General features: G+C 51.5%; 2 protein-coding genes across 2 annotated transcripts; both read right to left on the bottom strand.

Moving 5' to 3' along the window:
• Nucleotides 1–4,035: 4,035 nt before the first annotated feature.
• Bdkrb1 (bradykinin receptor B1) lies at nt 4,036–5,106 on the bottom strand. The gene has a single exon (XM_005343520.1). The coding sequence runs from the start codon at nt 5,104–5,106 to the stop codon at nt 4,036–4,038; it is 1,071 nt and encodes a 356-aa protein (XP_005343577.1).
• A 9,242-nt stretch (nt 5,107–14,348) lies between these two features.
• Bdkrb2 (bradykinin receptor B2) lies at nt 14,349–21,285 on the bottom strand. Its single transcript, XM_005343519.2, has 2 exons — nt 21,186–21,285; nt 14,349–19,015 (listed from the first exon to the last, which is right to left on the bottom strand). The coding sequence occupies exons 1-2, from the start codon at nt 21,257–21,259 to the stop codon at nt 17,905–17,907; spliced, it is 1,185 nt and encodes a 394-aa protein (XP_005343576.1). The 5' UTR covers nt 21,260–21,285; the 3' UTR covers nt 14,349–17,904.
• Nucleotides 21,286–21,531: the final 246 nt, after the last annotated feature.

Below are 21,531 nucleotides of genomic sequence, written 5' to 3'. Positions count from 1 at the left end.
CTGTAACCCTGACAACCAGAACCCCATCTGTAACCCTGACAACCAGGACCTGAAGGTGTTCAGAGACCAGAGGTGAGCTCAGTTGGAACCAAGAGATCGCCATAGCCTTGGTCTGATTCCCAGGCCTGTGGGAGCTGCCATTGTGGGGGGGGGGGGAAGGAGCCTCCCTACCTGCTTTTCATCAAACTCATGACTCATCTACAGAGAAGAAGAATCTGCCTTGACCGTTGCAACATGTAGGAGCTCCCCAGGGCTGGGATTTGGAGGGGCCTAGCCCTGCTCAGTACCATGGTGAGGGATGAGGGATGGTCTATGTGACAGAGAGCCTGTCTCCTTCCCTGTTCAGAGCAGCAAAAGCAAGATGGGTCCAGAAGCTGGCAATGCCCTGGAAAAGAAGCTTCACCTCTGGCCTTGACCCCTCTACAAGAGAAAGGAGGAGTTCCTGAAAGATAAGGGGACCCCTGGCTAATTCACTGTCCATGCCAGTATTGGCACCCAGGTGTGGCTGGGCACAGCCCTAAGTACGAAACCTGCCAGCAGAGCCTGTCGCCAAACCTGTGGGGACAGAATATATTTCTTCTCCAGCACTGGCTCTGAACCAAGGCCAGCCTCTCCCCTGCCTGCAGCTGGCCAGAAGGAATACAGCAGCCTTCCTCTGCGGCTCTGCCAGCTGCTGCTTGCTGCTGTCCCAGCCCATGGCAGAACTGAGCTCCAGGCTTCTTCATAGGCCCTGTCCCCATAAATCAGGTGCCTCTTTTATAGAGCTTCTCTTCTAGGGCTCTCCCCCAACCTCCACTGGTGTAGGAGGGTCTTCTTTCTATGTGTTGCTTTCGTTGGTTAAATAAAGAAAACTGCCTTGGCCTTTTGATAGGGCAGCCCTTAAGTGGGTGGAGTAGACAAAACAGAATGCTGGGAAAAAGGCAATGTGACAGGTGCCATGATTCTCTGGCCTGAGATGGACGTAGGTTAGAATCTTCCCGGTAAGCCATGACATCATGATGATACACAGATTACTAGATATGGATTAAAGCAAGATGTGAGAGTTAGCCAAGAAGAGGCTAGGTATATGGGCCAGGCAGTGTTTAAATGAATACAGTTTCTGTGTAATTATTTCAGGGGTTAAGCTAGCCAGGTGGCGGGATGCAGCCCTCTGCTCATCCCACTGCACCCGACCCTGACCTTCAGGCCTGCAAGCAGTGTTTTCGAGGCTCACACACCAGCTCACTCTTCTTAAAGTGTGGGACCCCACTCAGGCAGGGCACACTGATCCTGGACTGTAAACTACTGAACTATACCAGAGGTGGCAAACTAAGTTTCCTGGAGCTGCCAGGCACTTGGGATACCTGGGGGAAGACACCCTGTTGGCAGTATACTGCCAGTCAATACCAAGGCATCTGTGCCCCAGGGAGCCCCAGGGGATCATCTGTGAGGGTACCGGGAATGACCCTCTCTTATTCACTGAGGAGTTCTCAGTGCCGACAGTAGTGGCCAGAGGCTAGACCTTCCGCTGACTGGAAAGACACCGTGTGAGCTGTGTAGGCAAGCTGGACACTTGCAGCCATGTAGGATTTCACACTGGCAATGAACTCAAGAGCATTGTTTAAATCCATAGGGTCCAAAGTGGACACACAGGCTGGCTGGATCCTGTTTGTATGTCTGACCATACTACACTCTCCAGGAAAACATGGAGCTCGGCTGGTGACCATAGCGTTATCACCAAGGTTCTGGTAGGCCAGCCTGGCAGACCTGTGGCCAGGCTCCAGGGGTACGTTTTAATTTTAGAGTGAACTTGCATCTGAGTTGTTTGATGAGGACTAACCCCTTCCATGCAGGAGTGACAGGGTCCGTCCTCACCTCCCACGCATCCTGAATGTCTGGCCATTGTGACTTCCCCATTGCTGGACCTTGGCACTTGGCTCTACAACTCTCTCTTCCTTAGGCCTTGCAGGGTCTTCCCTGATGGTGGGTCTGGGGGGCAACCCACCCTGTCTGTACGATTCCTTGAGTCCTTATCCCTCATGGCCTTCACTGTCCTCCACCCTCCCCTCCTTGGGCCCCTGTGCCACAGCCATGTTTGTCCTTGTCATCCCCGGATGACTCTCCTGCTGGGATATTTGAGGACATCTTTGTACTCTGGTCGAGGTGTTCCCCAGCCTCTAGCCTTTTCCTGTTCCAGTATAATTCTTCTCCACCTCCTGCTTTGGGGGATTTCAAGTGTCCCCCAAAGGCCCACGTGGTAAAGGCTTGGCCAGCCTATGATGTTCCTGGGAAGTAGTGGGGTATTTAGGAGGTTAGGTCATGGGGGAACATCCCGTTAGAGGAGATATTGGGACCCCAGCTTCTCCCGTCTTCCTCTGCTTCCCAGTCATCATGAAGTATGCATGTATGTACCTCTTGCACCATGTTCTCTTGCCAAGATGCTCTGTGCTGCCCCTAACCCACAGCAGCAAGGCCAACCACAGATGGAAACCTCTGAAGCAGTGAGCTGAGATAAACCTGCCCCCTTGTTATGTCGAGCTGAGATAAACCTGCCCCCTTGTTATGTCGAGCTGAGATAAACCTGCCCCCTTATTATGTCGACATGTTTTGGTGTTATGTCACAGCAAGGGAAAGCTGACTACTAGACCACCTAGGCTTCTTTCCTTCCACCCCTCAGCCATTCCCCACAGGCTGACAGATACCCTCAGCCTGCCAGAACCATGATGGTTTCAGCAGTTATCTGAAATCCAGTCCCAGCACTACCTGACTGCCTTCCGGGGCTTGCCAAGCCTCAGTGAGTAAATTGTCACCACAAATACATGCTCTGTAGATTCAGTGGGACCCCTCTGTTTTGTGAGCACTGTCTGTGGGAGGGCATCAAATATTCACTTGCCATGTCTTTTCTCCTCCAACCCCTGCCTCTGGGAGCTCCTTGCCCTTCTTCCCCTGACTCCTCTCCTAACTTGAAAGCCCACTGCTCTGGATTAGCTTGCTTCTTCTTTCTGGACCATGCCCTTTACTTATTTTTCTTGGCCAACTGCTAGTTTTTTTAAAAGCCAGGCTATGTGTCCCAGAATACTCTACCTGTCCCAGCCAGCAGCCACTGTTCTGTGTTCTCAGACCCACCCTGTCACCTGGATAGGCGGTTCTTCTGTCCTGTGACGCTCTCTTGTGTGTCATCTAGAGTTCTCTGGGAGGGTCCCTCCTGGATCCTTGAAGCCAAGGAGAGACTGGATGAAGGCTCCAGCATCCAGCAATGTTCACGTGAACTCTAGGCAATGGCCTGTGCCTTCCCCCAGCCCTTTCTGTCTGTCTCCACAGCCCCCAGAGTCCACCCTGCATGGACCTGAGGGGAGGAACAGACCCTTCCTTCCCTGGAGTTGCTGGATCTGTAGCCTGTGGAGCTTTCCATTCGGACTTAGGGTTATTTAGACCTCTGCAAGCTCCTATGTGTAGGGTCTGCAGCTACCCCACCTGTGCTTTCTTCAGAGTCAGCCTCCGAAGGCCTGGGTAAGTGGGAGTGTCAAGAGGGACCCTTGCTGGGTGCTTCTGTAAGTTTTCTGTGGTTGCTATGGCAGTAATCACAAACTTGGCAATTGCAAATGAGAACCCTTTATTCTCTCATAGTTTTCTTCTTTCACAGTCGTAGGGGGCAGGGTTAAAGTCAGCAGGTTGTCTGGGCGGGGCGCTGCTTTCTAGAGGTTGCAGAGAGGACACGTGTCTGTATCCTTTCTTCTCCATCCTCTAAGGGCGCCTGCAGTCCCCTGTTCACGGCCCCTTCCTCATCACTCTGACCTCTGCTTCAGTCTGCACATATTCCAGCCCTCTGAAGTCTCTGCTTAAAAGGAACCCAGGGATTATTTTGTTCTCCCTGCCCCCAAATACTTCAGGATCAGCTTAATAACCAGATCCTTACCTTAATTATATCTGCAAGGTCCCTGCTACCCTGTTAGTAGCATTCCCTTGGCATCTTTGTAGGCCACGGTGGGTCAGCCGACAAGATGGCCTGTATGGTATCAGAGGTCTAGAAGCTAGGCTTCGTGGCTGGCTGCTGTTTCAGTTCTGCCAGAACAGCTGAAAGAGTTCTTTCCTATTGGGGGATATGGACACGAGGCTTCCAGGGCTGCATCTCTTATAATGCTTCCAGACCCTAGTCTTTAAAAGCCGGCCCACAAAGACATAAATCAGTGGGTTCAAGCAGCTGTTGATGAAAGCAAAGAAGTTGGCCAGCTGCAGGCCCAGGTCCGTGAATTCCTTCCAGGAGCAGTCTTGGACTACCTTCACCTGGACCAGGAAATCCAGGAAGGCAAAGAAGTGGTAGGGAGCCCAGCAGACCAGGAAGGAGACCACCAGAGTGAAGATCAGCCCTGTTGTCTTGCTGCCCTTGGGACCCCCACACCTCGTTCTGCTGGCCTCCTTCTGCCCTCTCAGGGATGCCAGGATGTGATAGTTGAAGAAGATGATGGCAGTCAATGGGAGGAAGAAACCCAAAATGTTCAACTCCACCATCCTTGCAAAATGCCAGGCGTCGTGGGGGAAAAGCAGGATGCAGGCAGAGATGTTCAAGTCGGGGACAACTCTGACGGAACGTAGTAGGAACGTGGGGATGCTCAAGAGGCCCCCTGCTACCCAGATGAGCAGACAGGTGGTTCGGGCTTGTCGCCGCCGCCGGGATCCTCTGCTAGTCATGGGATATACCAGAGACCGGTAGCGGTCCTGACTGATGGCCACCACCAGGAAGATACTGATGAACAGATGGGCCTTGATGATCCCGTTGACCACCCGGCAGAGTTCAGTGCCAAAGGGCCAGTTGAAACGGTTCCAGATGTTCTCTGCCCAGAAGGGTAGGCCCAGGACGAACACCAGATCAGAAGCTGCCAAGTTAGCCAGGTAGATTTCGGCGACGGTTAAGCGGTGTTTTCTCCGCCGATGCCGAGGCAGGAGGAAGAAGGACAGTACTGCAAGGTTCCCCAGAAGGCCAAAGAAACAGATGGTGATGACAAATCCTGGAAGCACCCTATACAGCAGGTCCCAGGCTTCTGGAGCATCCTTGCAGGAGGTGATGTTGGGAGACGTCTGCTGGCTTTGGTTAGTGGGCTGCAGCTCCAATAAGGCCTGGGACGCCATCCACAGTGACCTGAAATGGACAGAGTAAAGAGTACAGGAGATCACACCCAGCATGTGGTTTGCTCCAGACAATAAAGTTTTATTGGCACACAGCCCATACACACTGCTTATGTAACTGCGCCTTTGACTACTTTCTTGCTATGGTAACAGAGGAGAGTGGTGCAGCCAAGGCTGTCTGGTCTGCAAAACTGACAGTATTTACTGTTTGTTTCTGTAGAGGAGGAGAGGACTGGCCTAGTCAAAAAGAGGAAACAGTAGAGGCTGAAGGAAAGGCCCATTGACTAAAAACACGGTACTGGCTGGTTTGCGTGTCAACTTGACACAAGCTAGAGTTGAGAGGAAGGAGCCTCAGTTGAGGAAATACCACCATGTGATCCAGCTGTAGGGCATTTTCTCAATTAGTGATCAATGGGGGAGGGCCCTGTCATGGTGGGTGGTGCCATCCTTGGAATGGTGGTCCCGGGTTCTATAAGAAAGCAGGCTGAGCAAACCATGAGGAGCAAGCCTGTAAGCAGCATCCCTCCTTGGCCCCTATGTCAGCTCCTGCCTCAGTTTCCTGCCCCATTGGAGTTTCTGTTCTGACTTCCTTCAGTGATGGACTATGCTGTGGAAGTATAAGCCAAATAAACCCTTCCCTCCCCAACTCACTTACTGGCCAAGGCATTTTGTCGCAGCAGTAGAAACCCTAAGACAAGCACTGACGGCTGCTCTTCCAGAGGACCGGAGTTTGAGTCCCAGCAATCCTATGGCAGCTCATAACCATCCGTAACTCCAGACCTAGAGGATCCGACATCCTTTTCTGGCCTCCACAGGCACTGCATGCATGTGCTGGACATACATACATGCAGGCAACACACCCATACACCTAAAATCACATTCTGGACATACATACGTGCAGGCAAAACTCCCAACAGCAGAAAATCAAAATAAAGTCAAAAAAACTTTCAAGAAGAGGGGACAAGGTATGGTGGCGCATGCCTTTAATCCAAGCATTCTACTAGCAGAGACAGAATCTCTGAGGGTTCAAGGCCAGCCTGGGCTACATATTGAGCTCCAGGACAGCCAGGGCTACATAGAGAGACTTGTCTCAACACGCACACACATGTGAACACATGCGCGCGCGTGCACACACACACACACACACACACACACACACGAAACTAAACCCCAAACCAGAAGCTGAGTATTGCGGTTCACACCTGCCAACCCAGAACTGGAGAGCCCAAAGCAGTATTGGGCTACATAGGGAGACCCTGTCTCAAAACCACAAAAAGCTTTCCCTTCAAACCAGAAACAAACCCAAACGTAGGATACAAATCCCAGACATAGGATACCAATTCTGTTTAAAATGAATGCTTGTAGCCTGTCTGTTCGACTAGTACATATGTAGACAAGGGCTTGTTTTGTTTATTGTCTTTTGCTAAGAGTCATGATCTATGATTACATTTAACGGTCCTAAGAGGAAAACAGATGGCTATGACTTACCCTGACAGAAAACGGAAAAGCTTGCAGCTTCGACTGGGTTTTTGATCGTGATGGCTGTCTTGGGAGGTTTCTGTACTGGTCAGCTCTCTGGACATACGCTGGTCTTAAATGAAACCACCTCTGTTCTCATGATGTCACAGGGGATTACCCAAAAAGTGAGTCTCAAGCCAGCAGAGGCTATGGGCTTTAGGGAGGTGTGACATCGCATTTCTCTTGGCACTTAGGGTTAGTAGGAGGTCCTTCAACAACCTGGCACTTTCTTCGCTGACATTTGTGGCCTGTTGATTTTGCCTAACGACTGTGTGTTGCCAAATAGGCCCCACAGACACCCAAAGCTCCCCCCTGTCGGTATATTGAGTTATGGCTTCCCCATTCCCCATTGGCTCCAGGAGGTCTGGGATTTGGCTACACTTAGGACATCCTCTCTTGAATATGAGTAGTGAAAGACACATAGCCAAGAATCCATCAGTGTGGGCCTCGTTGTACAAACAGTGAGCTCAGGAAAAAGTTTGACTCATGCAGGGCTTGGAGTTGAGTAAGACCAGTCAAGCTTTTCCTAATCCTGGCTGGCGGCTCTGGGTTTGGTTTTGGTGTGAGCTGGCATCCACAAAGTCCAGCTACCCGAGGCCTAACATTCAGAGAGGCAGGAATTTCTGGTGTGTTTTGAGAGCTGGGCACCAGGCTCCTCCAGCCCCTGGCCTCTCGTCTCTCTTTATTCCCCTGGCTGTCTCGCTCTGCCCTCCTGCTGGAAACTGCCCAGGTTTGTGGCTGGAACTCTGTTTCTACAGGTGAGTCCTGCTCATCCAGGCAAAGATGCTTCTGCTGTCTCTGGCATCTTGTCTCTCTCCCTCTTTTATTATTTTTTTTCTTTCTGCTTCCACGATTTCACGACCCCTAGCAGCATTTCCAGATGTTTTCTTTTGGTTCTAAGGGCTGTAAAATCTTGGAAACACAAAGGAAAAGATAAAAGAGGGAGCGTTGGAATCTGTGAGAAATTCACTGCCTCCCCCTCTGGCCACATCTCTCCCCAGAGGTGGGGCATTGGGAGACAGTTGGATTTCTGCGGGTGCTTTGTATTCTCCTAGGACTGGCTAGACAGAAGAAAACACAAGCAGTGGGATTTTCTATTTGGCAGTGTAGCCAGGCCTTGCTAACTAGCACTGGCTCTCCCTTGATTCCCTAGAGTCTTGACTGGACCGTGGCTGAGGCCCAGCACTGACCTGCTCTCAGCAGAGCCCTTGACTAGTTCTGATGGGAGGAGGGAGGGCCTTATCTCAGCTCCTCTGCCCACAGGAATGAGAGCAGCCAAGGACAGGTCAGGTTGGGGTGGGACCGTACCCACAACAACTGTGGAGGCTGATGAAGCTGGGCTTTGGGGAATGAGTCTGAGGTGTCTGGTTCAGGCCCTGGGCCACTCTGGGTAGGATGGAAAGTTTTTGAAAATAGGTTTATTCTCACTGAGGTGGATAGCTGGCTTAGGGTCAAAGAACAGGGGATCCTTTTGTCTTTGGGGTAATAGATGGTGGGAGAGGGAAATCAAACAGGCATAAGAAATGGATGGACCCTCCAAGAGGGTCTTCTGGCCTTTTTTGAGTGGACTCCAGCTGTAACTGCCACGTGTGTAGCCAGGGCTGGCTCATCCCCACCAACTGGTTGAGTTCTCTTTGTTGTTGAGTTAAGTCCCCTGGGTGAAAAATGTGGAGAAGTCAGAATCCAGAGGAGAACCTGACCAGTTGATGAACAGAGATAGGCCCTCAGGCTAGCTGGGCATCGCTGCTGTTTAGGCCACAGAGCCTGGGCCATTCACGAAGACACTTCCCAGAATGTCAGTCTTGACATCTGAGGAGGCCAATTCTCAATTCTCTAGTTGCTGCTCTCCTTATCCCTGTCTAGTGGATTCTCCATCACCACAGGAGCTCCTCCACCCCATTACACAGTGTCACTACCTTCATCCAATGAGAAGGTGATGGAGAGAAAACCAAACAAACCACCCACAGTAGTGTGGGCTCCTTTTGAAGTGAGAGGTCCTGTCCTCCTCAGAGCCCAGCTCTCACCTTTGTTCAGGGTTGGTGGTTGTGGTGGTTTGAAAGAAACTATGCCAAAGGGAGTGGCACTATTAGGAGGTGTGGCTTTGTTGGAGGAAGTGTGCCGCTGTAGAGGTGGGCTTTGAGGTCTCCCATGTTCAAGCTACATCCAGTGAGACAGTTCATTTCTTGTGGCCTGTGGATCAAGATGTAGGACTCTAGCTTCTCTCCAGCATCCTGTCTGCAAGCTCGCTGTCAGGATTCTCGCCATGATGATAATGGACTCTGAGAGCATCTGGATGCCTGAGCCACCTGAAACCAGCCTGAGGTAGGGTGGCTCTGGGTGGTGCCCTGGGATAAGAAGATGCCCACTGGAGGGTGCAAACTGGGCCAGGGTTCCATGGACCAGGGGAGTTTACAAGGAACCCACCTATGCTCTTGGGTCCTGTATTGGGATGCTTAGAGAAGCTCATGGGGGCTTCTAGGCATTCTGCTCAAGGGAGTCTCAGCCCTGATTCCAGTCTTCAAGAGGAAACTTCTCCAAGGTCCTGTTGGAAGGTCCTCCTAACCTGGACCATCACATCTATTTCTTTATCTTCTGGAATCTAAGCCATTGCTACCCTTGAAATGTTGACTCCCTCTCTAGCAGAAACAAAGGCAGGATGTGGCCTTCAGTGTCACCTGTGAGCACACTCCTCACAGGCCCTGCCTGGCTCAGCCACTAAACCTCCAGATCTCCTCAGTGGTGTCAGGGCTGACACATCCCTCACCATGGGCGAGGCCTTTGACCTGCTGGTTCCCTCCACATGGAGCAGCCTTCCCAGGAATGCACACGCTCACCCCCTCAGGTCTTCCCAATGGAGCCATTTTTGGAGCTACTGCTCCTCTGCCCTGGTTTCCTGGCTCCTTGCTCATCTTGTCACTTTCCACGTGTTCCACACACACGTGTTAGCTCTCACATGACTAGGTGTGAGTTCTTCTGGCAAGGAAGTGGGGTTATCTCCTTGTAGTAAGGTCACAGGCTCAATGCCTATCATCAGGCTGATGCATCGTGGATGTTCAGGATTTGTTGAGTGAATTCAGAAACTATGTATTTATACCTAATAACAGCAACACTTATCTTAGGTCAGTAAACACGTGCTAAACCACTAATGCCAGGTACAGTGTGAGCTGTAGGGTCTGGAGGAGGCTTGCTCCTCTCCTTCCTCAGAACTTGCCCTCTTCCTACAGAAATCAGAAGGAAAGCCTGCGCCAGTCCAGAAGTCCCCAGCGTACAGTGTTTCTGGTCTCCCGGAACCAGGCCTTACCCCTGTGCCTTTCTCTAGCCGGCAGATTATCTAACTTCAAGGCAAGAGGTTTTGGTGGCCCCAATTTGGATGTCAGGGAAGTAGGTATGAGACCTAGAATCACTTTCCCAGGGCCTCATATCTCGCTCTGGGAGGCCAAGCAGGGCAGTTGGATTTGTTTTCCATGCTGTCTGCTGGAGCTAGAATCCTCGGTTGCCATCAGAACTGCAGGCCGTGCCCCAGGGAGGCAGCTGGGCTGGGAGCTCCCAGCAGAGGTGACTTCAGTTTCCTCGTTCTGCTGTCGCACATGACTGTGGTCCTGTCAGCTCAGAGGGAGTTGTGGCTGTCCTCTACCGTCTTAGTTAGGGTTACTAAACACCATGACCAAAAGCAAGTTGGGGAGGAAAGGGTTTATTCAGCTTACATTCCCACATATCTGTTCATCATCAAAGGAAGTCAGGAACAGTGCAGGAATCTGGAGGTGGGAGCTGATGCAGAGGCCGTGGTGTGTGTGTATGTGTGTGTGCGCGCGCGCACGCGTATGCATGCTGCTTACTGGCTTGCTCCTCATGGCCTACTCAGTTTGCCTTCTTATAGAACTCAGGACCACCAACCCAAGGATGGCACCACCCACCATGGGCTGAGCCCCCCTCCTTTATCAATCACCAATTAAGAAAATGCCTTACAGGCTCGCCTACAAACTCAATCTTATGGAGGTATTTTCTCATTGAGGCTCCCTCCTCTCAGATGACTTTAGCTTGTGTCAAGTTGACACAAAACTATCCAGCATGTCCTAGAAGAGCAAATGTCCCACTGGGGAGGCCACAAGGGTGACACTGTGGAAAGGAAGCACCCTCAGGAGGTTCAGAGCCCCACTTCTCTTGTGTTTTAGCATTGTCTGTAAAATAACAGCATTTCCCTAGGGGCTTGGTGGCTGCATGAGCCACAAGCTGGGAGGAGGAGCGTTCAGCTTCTCTTTAACCTGGTTGAAGACACCTGCCCTTGGGGGTGGGGGAAGGAAAGAAGCAGGGTAGCACAAGCTCTGGGTTTTGCAGAGCTGGGTATACAAACCCAGTGGTACCAAACCTATGCTCCTGGATTTGGGAGCCTGGCATGGCCTCTGACACTCTATGTGACCTTGGGAAAGGCTCCAGTCTCTTCTGCTTGGTAAAATCTGCAAACCTCAATAGGCTGGGCTGGGCTATTCTCTTTCAGTATGCTTTCCTTCCCGCTGGAGAGGAGGTGTTGGGACTGTGGCCGCTGGAGGCCCCCAGGGGACTCTTCCTTGCTTCTTCAGATCCTTGTGGCTATGGCCACCCTGCTCTCTCAGGCTCAGGGCATGTCATTCTAGTATGTGTCCCCTCCTCTTTGACCTTGGGCCCTCCTTTCTTTTGGAATGGACTGAGGGCCCACTCTGCTCCAGTATAACCTCACTTTAACCCCTTACTTCTGCCAAGACGCTGTTCTCAATGGGCCCACACTGTGGCCTTCGTTCCACAAGGATGTGTGCTTTCCTGGGAGATGCACTGTGATGCCCCTGTGACAGTGACCTCACCCCCTTGTCACAACACCCGGCTCCTTATTGTTCTAGATGAGAAAACACAAACAGAGGAGCTAATGAACCTAACCCAACTTCCTCCAGCCATGAAGTGGTGAGCTGAGGTGTGAGCCAGGAGCCTGGCCCCCGGCTGCACAGCTTTTGTCTTGCTGACACCATCTGGACTCTCCCCCACCTTTAGAGTCACAACATCTCCTGGAGATGTTCTTGCTTGGAGAATTAACTTGCCATATTACAGACAGAGAAACTGAGATCAAAGCCAGGGGAGGGAAGAGTGAAGCGGCTATTCCAGCTCACACAGGACTGCTCCTCCAACTGTCGCATCTCCGCGGGAAGCAAATGAGAGAAGCCAGACACCATCAGTACTCACACGTGAGTGTGCCAGTATGAAATGTTGGAGAGAGGCAGAAGGAGAGACAGAGATGAGTGGCTACCAGAAGCTGTGGGAGGAAAGGAATCCGAGGTGACAGCTAATGGGTCTGGGATCTCACTCTGGGATGATGCGGATATTCTGGAATTAAATCATGGCGATGGTTGTGCAATTCTGTAAAGAACTAAAAGCTGAAACGGGGGAAATGCGGGCATACGGATTACATCCCAACACAATTTATATGAGTGTATCAGCGTCATCTCACTAAACACATCATGAGTTGAAAACAAGAGGAACGAACAGTTAGTGCTGCACTTGATGCCGCCCAATGTCTCAGCCTGGCGGCACGGCTCTCTAGTGTGCTTTTCCCCATGACTGTGACTCTGGAGCGGCCCCCGGGCGTGGTGTCTCTGCCCAGCAGAGAGAGACTCAGATGTATCACCAGCCTGGGAAGAGATTCTGACAGGACAGTGGAAGCCCAATGCGTTTATAAGGTTGAAAATGTCTAGGAGGAACAATTGTACTCATGAGGGCCCCAAGACAGTTGATGTACTCTGGTGAGAGCAGCCCAGACCCTGGTGCAGAAGCAATTCGCGGGAGAAGCTCCCTGGAGGTCCTTTCTGTGGTACTTTGTAGTTCTTGTTGGTTAAGTCCTGTACACCTCAGAGTCTTTGGGGCTCCCTAATATGCTCCTTAAGAACTGAGGACCCCCTAAGTTCCTGATCTTTCTGACTTCCATGGAGAGGGGTGAGGTCTGGTGTGGCGAGGTTGAAGCCCTTAGTTCTTAGCTCCGGGTCAAACACTCCACGGGCCTGCTTGGCCTAGGCCTGGACTCAGCCAAAACCCACAGACTTAAGCTCTCAGCCATTGTTATTGCCAACTCCTGACCACTGTTGCTCGTCCCTGGCCCCCCACATCCTCCCTAGACCCGGATGAGGGATCAGGGCTATGTGAGGCTTGGCAAGTGAGGTCAGAGACTGGGTAGCAAAGAGACAGGCATGCACTGTTGAGTTCTATGAAGCAGAGCCTTCACATTCTGAACTATGAAGCCTGGGCATTTTTGGCTTCCTACATCAGCGAGCCATTATCTGTGTGCTAGCGTGAGTTCCTATGGCACGTAGGCGATATCTCTTCACTCGGCCCTGACTGCCCTGGCCAGGGAAGATAGGTGCAGAATTGACTGATTTCCTGAGGCCAACCAGGAACTCTCCCCACGGATCTTCCCAGAGTCAAGAGAGGGGCCTATGTAGTGGGAGAAGAGTAGACAGTGCCACATCTAGTTCTGACTGCTGAGATTGTGGTTCCAGTCCCTGGCTTCTCTAGGATCATACACTTATTGTGCCCTACACGGGTGGTTTGTCATGCCTACATGTTTATCCCCTGGGGCAGGAATCTTTCTCGGGCGCTTCAGAGGTGGGGTACAGAGTGTGGGGTGTAGGCTGATAAAAGGAATGTCACCTGAGAAGTGGAATGTCGTCTCCCGATATCTGCCCCCCTGACATTTGAGTCCTGTGTAGCCGGAGGGTAGAGAATGAGCAGGATAGAATAGATGGAGCCAGCAGGACAGACAGGAGCCAGATTATCAAGGGTCTTGCAAGCCATTTATGTGAACATGTAGCTTTATTCTACGAGGGGTGGGGCATATAAAAGGTTACCTCGTGGAGAGTAGCATCATCACCATCCCCACCATAACCACCAACCTCTGTAACCGCTTCATCACCAGCCATCATCCTTGCCACTACCGCCATCATCGCCACCATCGCCACGATTATGAACACCATCACTGCCGTTATTACCATCACAGATGACATATGTTCTGTCAAGAATGTACCAGACACTGTTCTAAACACTCTCCCACATGAGCCCTGTTGGCAGTTCTCTGACTTGATTGATGCTGTTGCTCATTCCAATTTCAAAGCTGCCATAACATGGACAAACATCAAACGGGAGCCCAGGGCAGAACCAGAATCGACTCCACATCTCCCTGACTCTGAAACCTGAGCCCCCAAGAGCTGATCCTACGAATGAAGAATGAGAATTAGGGAGATGGCTGATGTCGGAGGTGAGAAGCAGTAAGGCATGATGATCGTCCCAGAAAGACTCAGGAGACACAAGGGGGCAGAACCGGAAAGGAATGCTTATCTATTCGGGGATGAAAAAGATGGGGTGCAGTGAACACTGAGCCCTAGGTTTCTGGAATGAACAGACTGGGCAACGCTGTTCGTGGACTCACAGGATGAAGTTTTGTTGGATGAACGAGTGGATGAAGGAAGACATGGAGAGTGAGGTGGACCTGAATGGAATGTACAGAGATCCCCATCTCATACACAAGCAGCGGCTTTCATGTTGATACCATGTGGGATGCTCTTGATTTGAGGCAAGGGTCAAATGTAAGTATTTCATGGAAATGGATGATTGGACTTGGCCATCCCTGGCACTCTACGATATGACATCGAAAAGGGGTTCGGTAACAAGCTGTCTGTGGAGGAAACAATATGGAGGAAAACACCAAAACGACATTTTCTGAAAAATTATAATACGATTTGTTTAATATATTTAAGTGTGCATATTTCAATGCATATTAATAAGTGTACAAATTGTGTGTTGTGAATCATGCTTCCCCCACTCCTAACTCATAAGGGACACACTTGGAGACCACTGATCTTCTCCATGAAGCCTCAGGAACAGACTGTGCTCCGCATCTCCCGAGACTTTCAACTGCCGGAGTCAGGATCCCAGGTCAGGGCTCAGGGCTTCAGGAAGTGTGACACAGTCAAACACTATGCAGAACTCATCTGTTTATTCCAGTGCGCAAAAGAGGTGAATGTTTATGCAAAGCCTCCCTTCTCGTAGGCAGCGCAGACACTTCCTCTGCACACGCTCTCACAGGACACGACTTCTCACCAGGCTGTCCACACAAGCACAAAGGGGGCTTTCCTCCTGCAGAGACCCAGGTGGAGACCCTTCAGCCACCCCAAGGAGGCCAGGTTGTGTTCCTGGAGCCCACAGCAAACCAACATCTCTTCTGAGGACTGGGTTCTGCTTATCATTTATAGTATGTTATAGTACAGCAGTGGCTGGGTTCCATTCTAGCACAGAATCCTAGCATCCACTTCTTATGTCACCTGTTTTCCTTTCCTGGCTACAAGTGTTAAGTTTACTGGGGGCAAAGGGAGGGGTGGAAAAGGAATTTCCCTGACGACTTCTCTGTCAGGGTTCAAGATGTTTTGTTGTTGTTGTTTTGTTTTGTTTTGCCACGTAAGCACTCCCTTTGTAAACATTGTGGCCAGCGTGGGTTTCTTTTGCTGGCCCCTTTCTTCTACACCCCTGGCTCCAACCTAGCCAGAAACACCACAGAACTCTGCTTGCTTCCCAAGTCTCCAGTTCCTGGGCTATTGAGTAGCCAGGTCCTAAGTGGCTTGGTGTTGGGGACTGTGTGGTCTGTTCCGCATATCTCCCGGGGAACTTGGAGTACTGTTAGTCACAGGGTCTGAAATTCTCTCCCGCCCCTCCGCTCATGTTTTGAGACTTTATTCCCTATATGGGGAAGCTATGAAACCTTTAGGGAATCAGATCTAGTTGGTGCAAGTCACCCGCTAGAGTCAAGCCATTGTAGGTCATATCCTGCCCCTGGTCTCGCTTGCTTGTGTCTGTTTACTGGTCCCTCCGATGTAAGACGTCTCTGTTGCATGCCCTAGTTACCATACCACCCCTGCTACAATGGACGGAAACCTTTTTGACACTGTGAGGTGAAGCAAACCTTTTCTCTCCCATAAGCTGCTTCTGATAGGTAATTTGTCACAGCCACGAGAAAAGTCACTGATATGGACGTGTGGAAAAATAAACTCCTGTGGAAGATTCTGGAACTGGGAGTATGGAGTCTGACAACTGAGCCCACCCATGGCTCTTGGAGTAGGTTCTCACGGGGAATCCAGTGACCCTGAAGCCATCTGGGGCAGTTCTTTCATCTCCAGTGGAAGACCTGTTCAAGGAGCAGGTGTGTTGTCCCCACCCCAGGGGGTGTTTCTCAAGTCAGAGTTTCCAGGTAGCTCAGGCTGCCCCTGCCATCACTCATGAGGCAATCTGTGGCCATGTAGGGAGTTGGGCCTGGAATCATCGCCCTGGGATTAGTGACCTAGGGTAGGTCAGCTGCCCTTACGTACGTAGCTTCCACTACTTTGTGAACCACTCTTAAACCACTGATTGGCACCCGTTGGCCACTGAAACAGGGATCCTGTGAGGCAGGACCGCCCTGGACAGTTAATGATTGCAGCCAGGCTGTGTACTGTGGATTCCCTGGGCTGATCCCGTGAGAATTCTTTTTCTTTGTCTCCTAGCAACACAAACTCTTGCCGTTTCCCACCATCTCTGTGTGCCAAATGCTTTTGAGAGACCCAGGTCCCAGAAAATCTCTGATCCACAGCCCCCACACAGATCTCGAATGGCTAGGCTCCAAGCCCCAACCCAGAGAAAGAAACACAACCTAAAAACAGGACCAGAGCCAGGGGAAGAGACACTTTGTCCCCAAACCTAGAGCCGGAAAAAAGCCCCTAAATCCTAAAACTAGGACCAAAAGAATGCACTAGGTTCCTAGATTTAGGGCATATCAAAGATATTTACCTTTGCCCCAAGATTAGGTTTAAAAAGTAGAAAGAACCAGAGAAAGAAACACAGCTTGGACCCAAAAGCGGAGCCATTTCTGCCCCTTACTCAAAACCAGCCAATCCCTGGGCAGGGAAAACGGATCTATCAGAGCCTCAGGCAGTTACTGGCAGTTTGGGAAGTTCCCTTAGTCCTGGAAAGCCCCCCTACAATTTGGGAGGGCAGCCAATCCCAAGCCTGGAAGTCTGGAATGCCCCCTTCAAGCCACTAGGGGACAGCCAATCACAAGCCCCAAGGCTTGGAATTCCCAGAGCCTCTGTCCATATATAAACTCCATTTTTTTCTATTGCTCCAGGTCTCTTCTACACTGTTGCTGTTGATACTGCTTTTGTTGTTGTTGCTGCTTCGGATGGATGGAGGGAACCGAGTTAACTCATGAATAAAGACTCCTTGTTTTTACATCGGAGGTGGTCTTGTGGTGGTGATTTGGGTTCTGGAATTCAGGCAGGCGTAACACTTTATTGTGTGTGCATTGGGGTGGGTCACTAACTAGGAGGGAAAGGTAGGAGGGAGGGCCTCCTACACCTGCAGGCACAGCCTGTGTTTTCCAACACTGATTATTCCCCATTGGGTAGTTCCTGAGCCTCGGTGACTGTCTCTGTGCCAAGCATCTTCATGTGATGTGTGTTCTGATGCCACACAGTCACATGACACCCGCCATTTGCCAAAGCACAAGACCCTCTCACATTCTAGCAGAAGAAGCAGAGGCCAGGGCCAGGCCACTGTGTTGTCCACTGGCTCACCTAGACATGTGCTTTCTGCTCCTTTCACAGTTCCTTGCGTTTATACACCATCAGCTGCCTCCTGGGGACTGCAAGTCCTGGCATCCTGCTTATATCAGGGCTCCCTGATATAAGATGTCACTGTGACTCTCTTATCTCTTGCCCACAGTGTCTAATGCTGTGTATTCAGCAAGTGCTCCATAAACACTTTGGGGGGTTCTTTCTCACTGTCTCCATGGTGAGAGGGGTGACAGAACCCCAATCTCTGGGTCCTTACTTGGACCCAGAGTTTAACCTCCAGAAGACCAGGAAATCATCAAACTGTGAAACCTAGAAGCAAGTCAGCCGGGCCTCCTGTGAGTGTAGCCACAGGGTGAACCTGGCAGCAGTTTCCCTGAAGATCTGTCCTTCCCCGAGCCACCGTGGAAGGAAGTGCTGTCACTTCCAACCCTACCCCAGGATCCCTCCACTCACGGGGCCTCAGAGTGCCAGTCAGTCAGAATCATCCCACTGTGCTCCAGGGGATCCATTCTTCACAGCACGCTCAGGCCATGAGATGGGTCTGGAATCACCCGCCTGTTTCCCTGGGGCTGCCTAGGATGCTCAGGCTCCTTCCCGCACCCAGGCTGAGTAGTCCAGGATCCACCAGTCTTCACACGTCTTCGAAATAGTCCTTCCTGGTGGCCTCTGTTCACTGTCTGTTCCCTGACCAATCCTGCAGCTTGTGGATCTGGCGTTCCACTGAGATAGAAGTCTTCAGAGTCCCCAGGGAGTTCTCCATCTGGATGGATTCTCCCATGCAGCCCCCCTTCCGGCACATCGCTTGGTACACTTCCCGGGACTTCTTCCTGAAGCGCTTGCCCACAATCACGTACACCAGAGGGTTGAGGCAGCTGTTGCTGTAGGCCATGTAGGAACTGATCTGTGTAATGACGTCCACAGCATGCCTGACCCAGCATCCAGACAGCACATTGAGACGAATCAGTGTGTCCAGGAAGGTACTGATCTGGAAGGGAACCCAACATATCACAAAGAGCCCCAGGACAGCCAGCACAAGCACAGTGGCCTTCCTTTCTGTTTGGATCTCCTTGAACTTCTTCATCTCGTTGTTCCTCAGCACCTGCATGATCTTCACCGTGCAGAAGGTGATGATGGTTAGGGGCAGCAGGAAGCCCACCAGGTTCAACAGCACATTGGTGAATACCTCCCAGGAGGGGGACGGGTAGATGATGGCGCAGGCAGTGACGTTGAAGCCCTCTTCGTTGTACTTCATTAGGGTCCTGAACATCAGCATGGGTGAACTCAGAAGCAGCGTACAGCCCCAGATCACCAGGCTGTAGATTTTGGCCCAGCGCACCCCGCGCATCCGGCCCATGGACATGGTCTTCACTAGTGCCAGGTAGCGGTCAACACTCACAAGCATCAGGAAGCAGATGCTGCTATAGAGGTTCATGTAGATCAATGTGTTTACCACGCGGCACAGCACCTCTCCAAACAGCCAGTCGAAGTTATTGGCGATGGTGATGGCCCAGAAGGGCAATCCACAGGCCAGAATGAGATCCGCAGCTGCCAGGTTGCCCAGGTAGATCTCTGCCACGGTGCAGTTGTTCTTGTGCAGGCAGAACACACTGAGGACAAAGATGTTCTCCAGTGCAGCCAGCAGGAAGAGAACCCAGAGGAAGGGGGCCTGGATGGCATTGAGCCAGCTCAACCACTCCGTGTCTGGGCAGTCGCTATTCTCTGGAAGGCTCTTGTTAACAGCAGACTCGAGGACATGCGTGGTGATGTTGAACATATCAATGCTGAAAGAAAGGGGAAAAGAGACAGTTAACACCCTCAGGCCACTGGGGGAAGGGGAGAGGGATAAGGAAGGGAGGAGAGAAGAGAAGAAGAAGGAAAGGGAAGGGGTAGGGATACGGGGAAGGGGAAGGGAAAGGGAGGAGTACAGAAGATGAGGGGGACCAAAATGTCCATCTGTTCAGCAAGTAGCTCCCCAGGGCAGTGAGGATGTGGGAGGTGGCAAGACTCCAGTCCCTCTGTGGACAGTACTAGGGGACACTTGAGAGAGGCCCTCTGCTCCTGGGACCAGAGGGACATGGCATGTCTTGGTCTGAGCTCTGTAAGAATCCTTCCTTGCCTACACTAGCAGTCGTGAGTGCTGTCCATGATGGGCGGATATGCACACTGCCTTCTCCCACCTCTTGCCTCGGGGTCTGTCACCCCTCAGCCTCGCAGAGCTGGTCAGGAAGGAGTAATGAATCAGATTAGAACAGGGATGTCCTCCTCAGTGGCCCCAGGACCACAACCACTTCCCAGGACAACCCGTGCCTTCCGTCACTGATGATGAGTATTGGCTAAGTGGTGATTTCAGGAGGGCTCAGCCCCAGCATTCCACCTTCCTCACCAGCACCATCATCACCGCCATTATCACAACCACCATGACTTCCATCACCAGCATCCGGAGTCCTGGAGCTGGTCCCAGAGGAGTTTAAAAGTCCTGAGGATGGGGGAGTGCAAAGTAGCCAAGTCTAGACCAGTGACTCATCTCATCCGTTTGGGGTCGTGGGGTTAAAGTTTGGAGGGCGATCCCAGACAGAAAAGGGGTTGTGTGGCCGATGTTAGAGGTGCGTGTGAATAAGGGTCTCTGCTGTTGCCCTGAGGATGTCATGGAGGGGCCAATGGGGAAGACGTATGGAAGGCTCGGGAAAGATGTTTTGCTACAAAACAATTCTCTGATATGGCTCCCTCTGGGAGGTGGAGTCTCATTCTTTTCCCCATGGATGTGGCTGGACTTAATGACTGGCTGCTGACCTCCAGGGGTAGTAATGGTGTGTGAGCTCCAAGGTGAGGTCATCAATACATCGCCCCACCTTCCTTCCTGGCCTTCCAGAGTGCTGGCCATGGGAAGCCAGACACTTAGGGCGTGGACACTTGGAAGCACCTTGCAAGTGGAGTTGCCAACTCCAGTGCAGCCTGTGTGTGCCATTTCTGCTCCCATGGCTCAGCCTCTTCCAGCTGAGAGAAAATCCAGGCATCACAGAGAGAAGTTGCCACCCACAGGCTGTCCTGCATTCTGACCTATGGAATAGGCAGCTTCTTTGGGAATCTTCTGGGTGTCCTCATTCCAGCCCTGAGCCCTATTTCTGTGGACATGGAGGGCCCATGTTCTTAGCAGCAGCTTGGGGGAGCTGTTCACCCACTAGAGACTCAAACCTACCATCTCAGCCATTCAATATTCAGGCTGTGGGCCAGCACTCAGAGGAAACCAGGGAGTTTTAGGGGCTGCCTGGTCAGTGAGTATTGCGAACTGTTGGGACATTCTTAGTGCCCTGCTGGGGTGAACATCTCTGCAGCATCTGCCATAGGATGGGCAGGCGTGGGCCCTCTGCTGTTCTGCCCATACTGGTCCATCAATGGAGACCTGTCTCTTGGCTCTGCTCTGGCTCAGTTTCCCCAAAGCTTCCTTTAGTGTTCTGTCTTCCAGCAGACATCAATTCCATAATGACCCTGTCTTCCCAACTTGGACTTCTCTGATTTGTTAGATACTGATGCCAAAGTTTGATTTTTTTTTATTTTTTGGACAGGGAACAACAGCTCTGGCTGTCCTGGAACTCGCTTTGTAGAACAGGCTGGCCTCAAACTCATAGAGAGTCACCTGCCGATGCCTCACAAGTGCTGGGATGAAAGGTGTGTGCCCCCTCCTCCTGGCCACAGTTGATTCTTTTACCTTTCTTTTTCCAAGTTCATTTTTGAACAGCTCACCTGCAGTGATGTGCCCTTGTGCCCTCCCCTAGTCCCACAAACGCCCACTCCTGCTGCTCCTGACAAGTCTCCATGGGACAAAGATTGAATCTTTGATCTTCAGGTCTAACATGAAGCATCTCTTCTACCACGATCCAGGCCAGGATGCAGCCCTCCCACCACCCGGAGTCCTAGAGTGCCTGACAGTCAGGCGAAGGTCCCTTGACTCACCCCAAAGAGGCTGTGGTGTACATGGGGTCCTCATGCATAGACAGGGGCATGGGCCGCTTCCAAGGAGGGTACATTTGTATTTAGGATGCAGAGAGTTGAGGTTCTTCCTGGGGAGCAGAGAAGGAGACATCATCAGTCGTGATGACCAAAACACACATTTCTGAGCTGGAGAAATGGCTCCAGTGGTAAAGAACGTGGCTGCTCTTCCAGACCTGGGTTAAATTCCCAGCCCCTACATGGGAGTTCACAACCATCTAACTCCAGTTCCAGGGGATCTCACATCCTCTTTTGGCTTTCAAGACATCAGACACACAAGCGCTACATAGATGCACACATAAAAAAAAAC

Source organism: Microtus ochrogaster, chromosome 1, assembly GCF_000317375.1.
Source record: "Microtus ochrogaster isolate Prairie Vole_2 chromosome 1, MicOch1.0, whole genome shotgun sequence".
Classification (NCBI taxonomy): Eukaryota; Metazoa; Chordata; class Mammalia; order Rodentia; family Cricetidae; genus Microtus; species Microtus ochrogaster.
The sequence above is the reverse complement of the archived record's forward strand: the minus strand, read 5'-3'. Positions and strand labels throughout refer to the sequence as shown.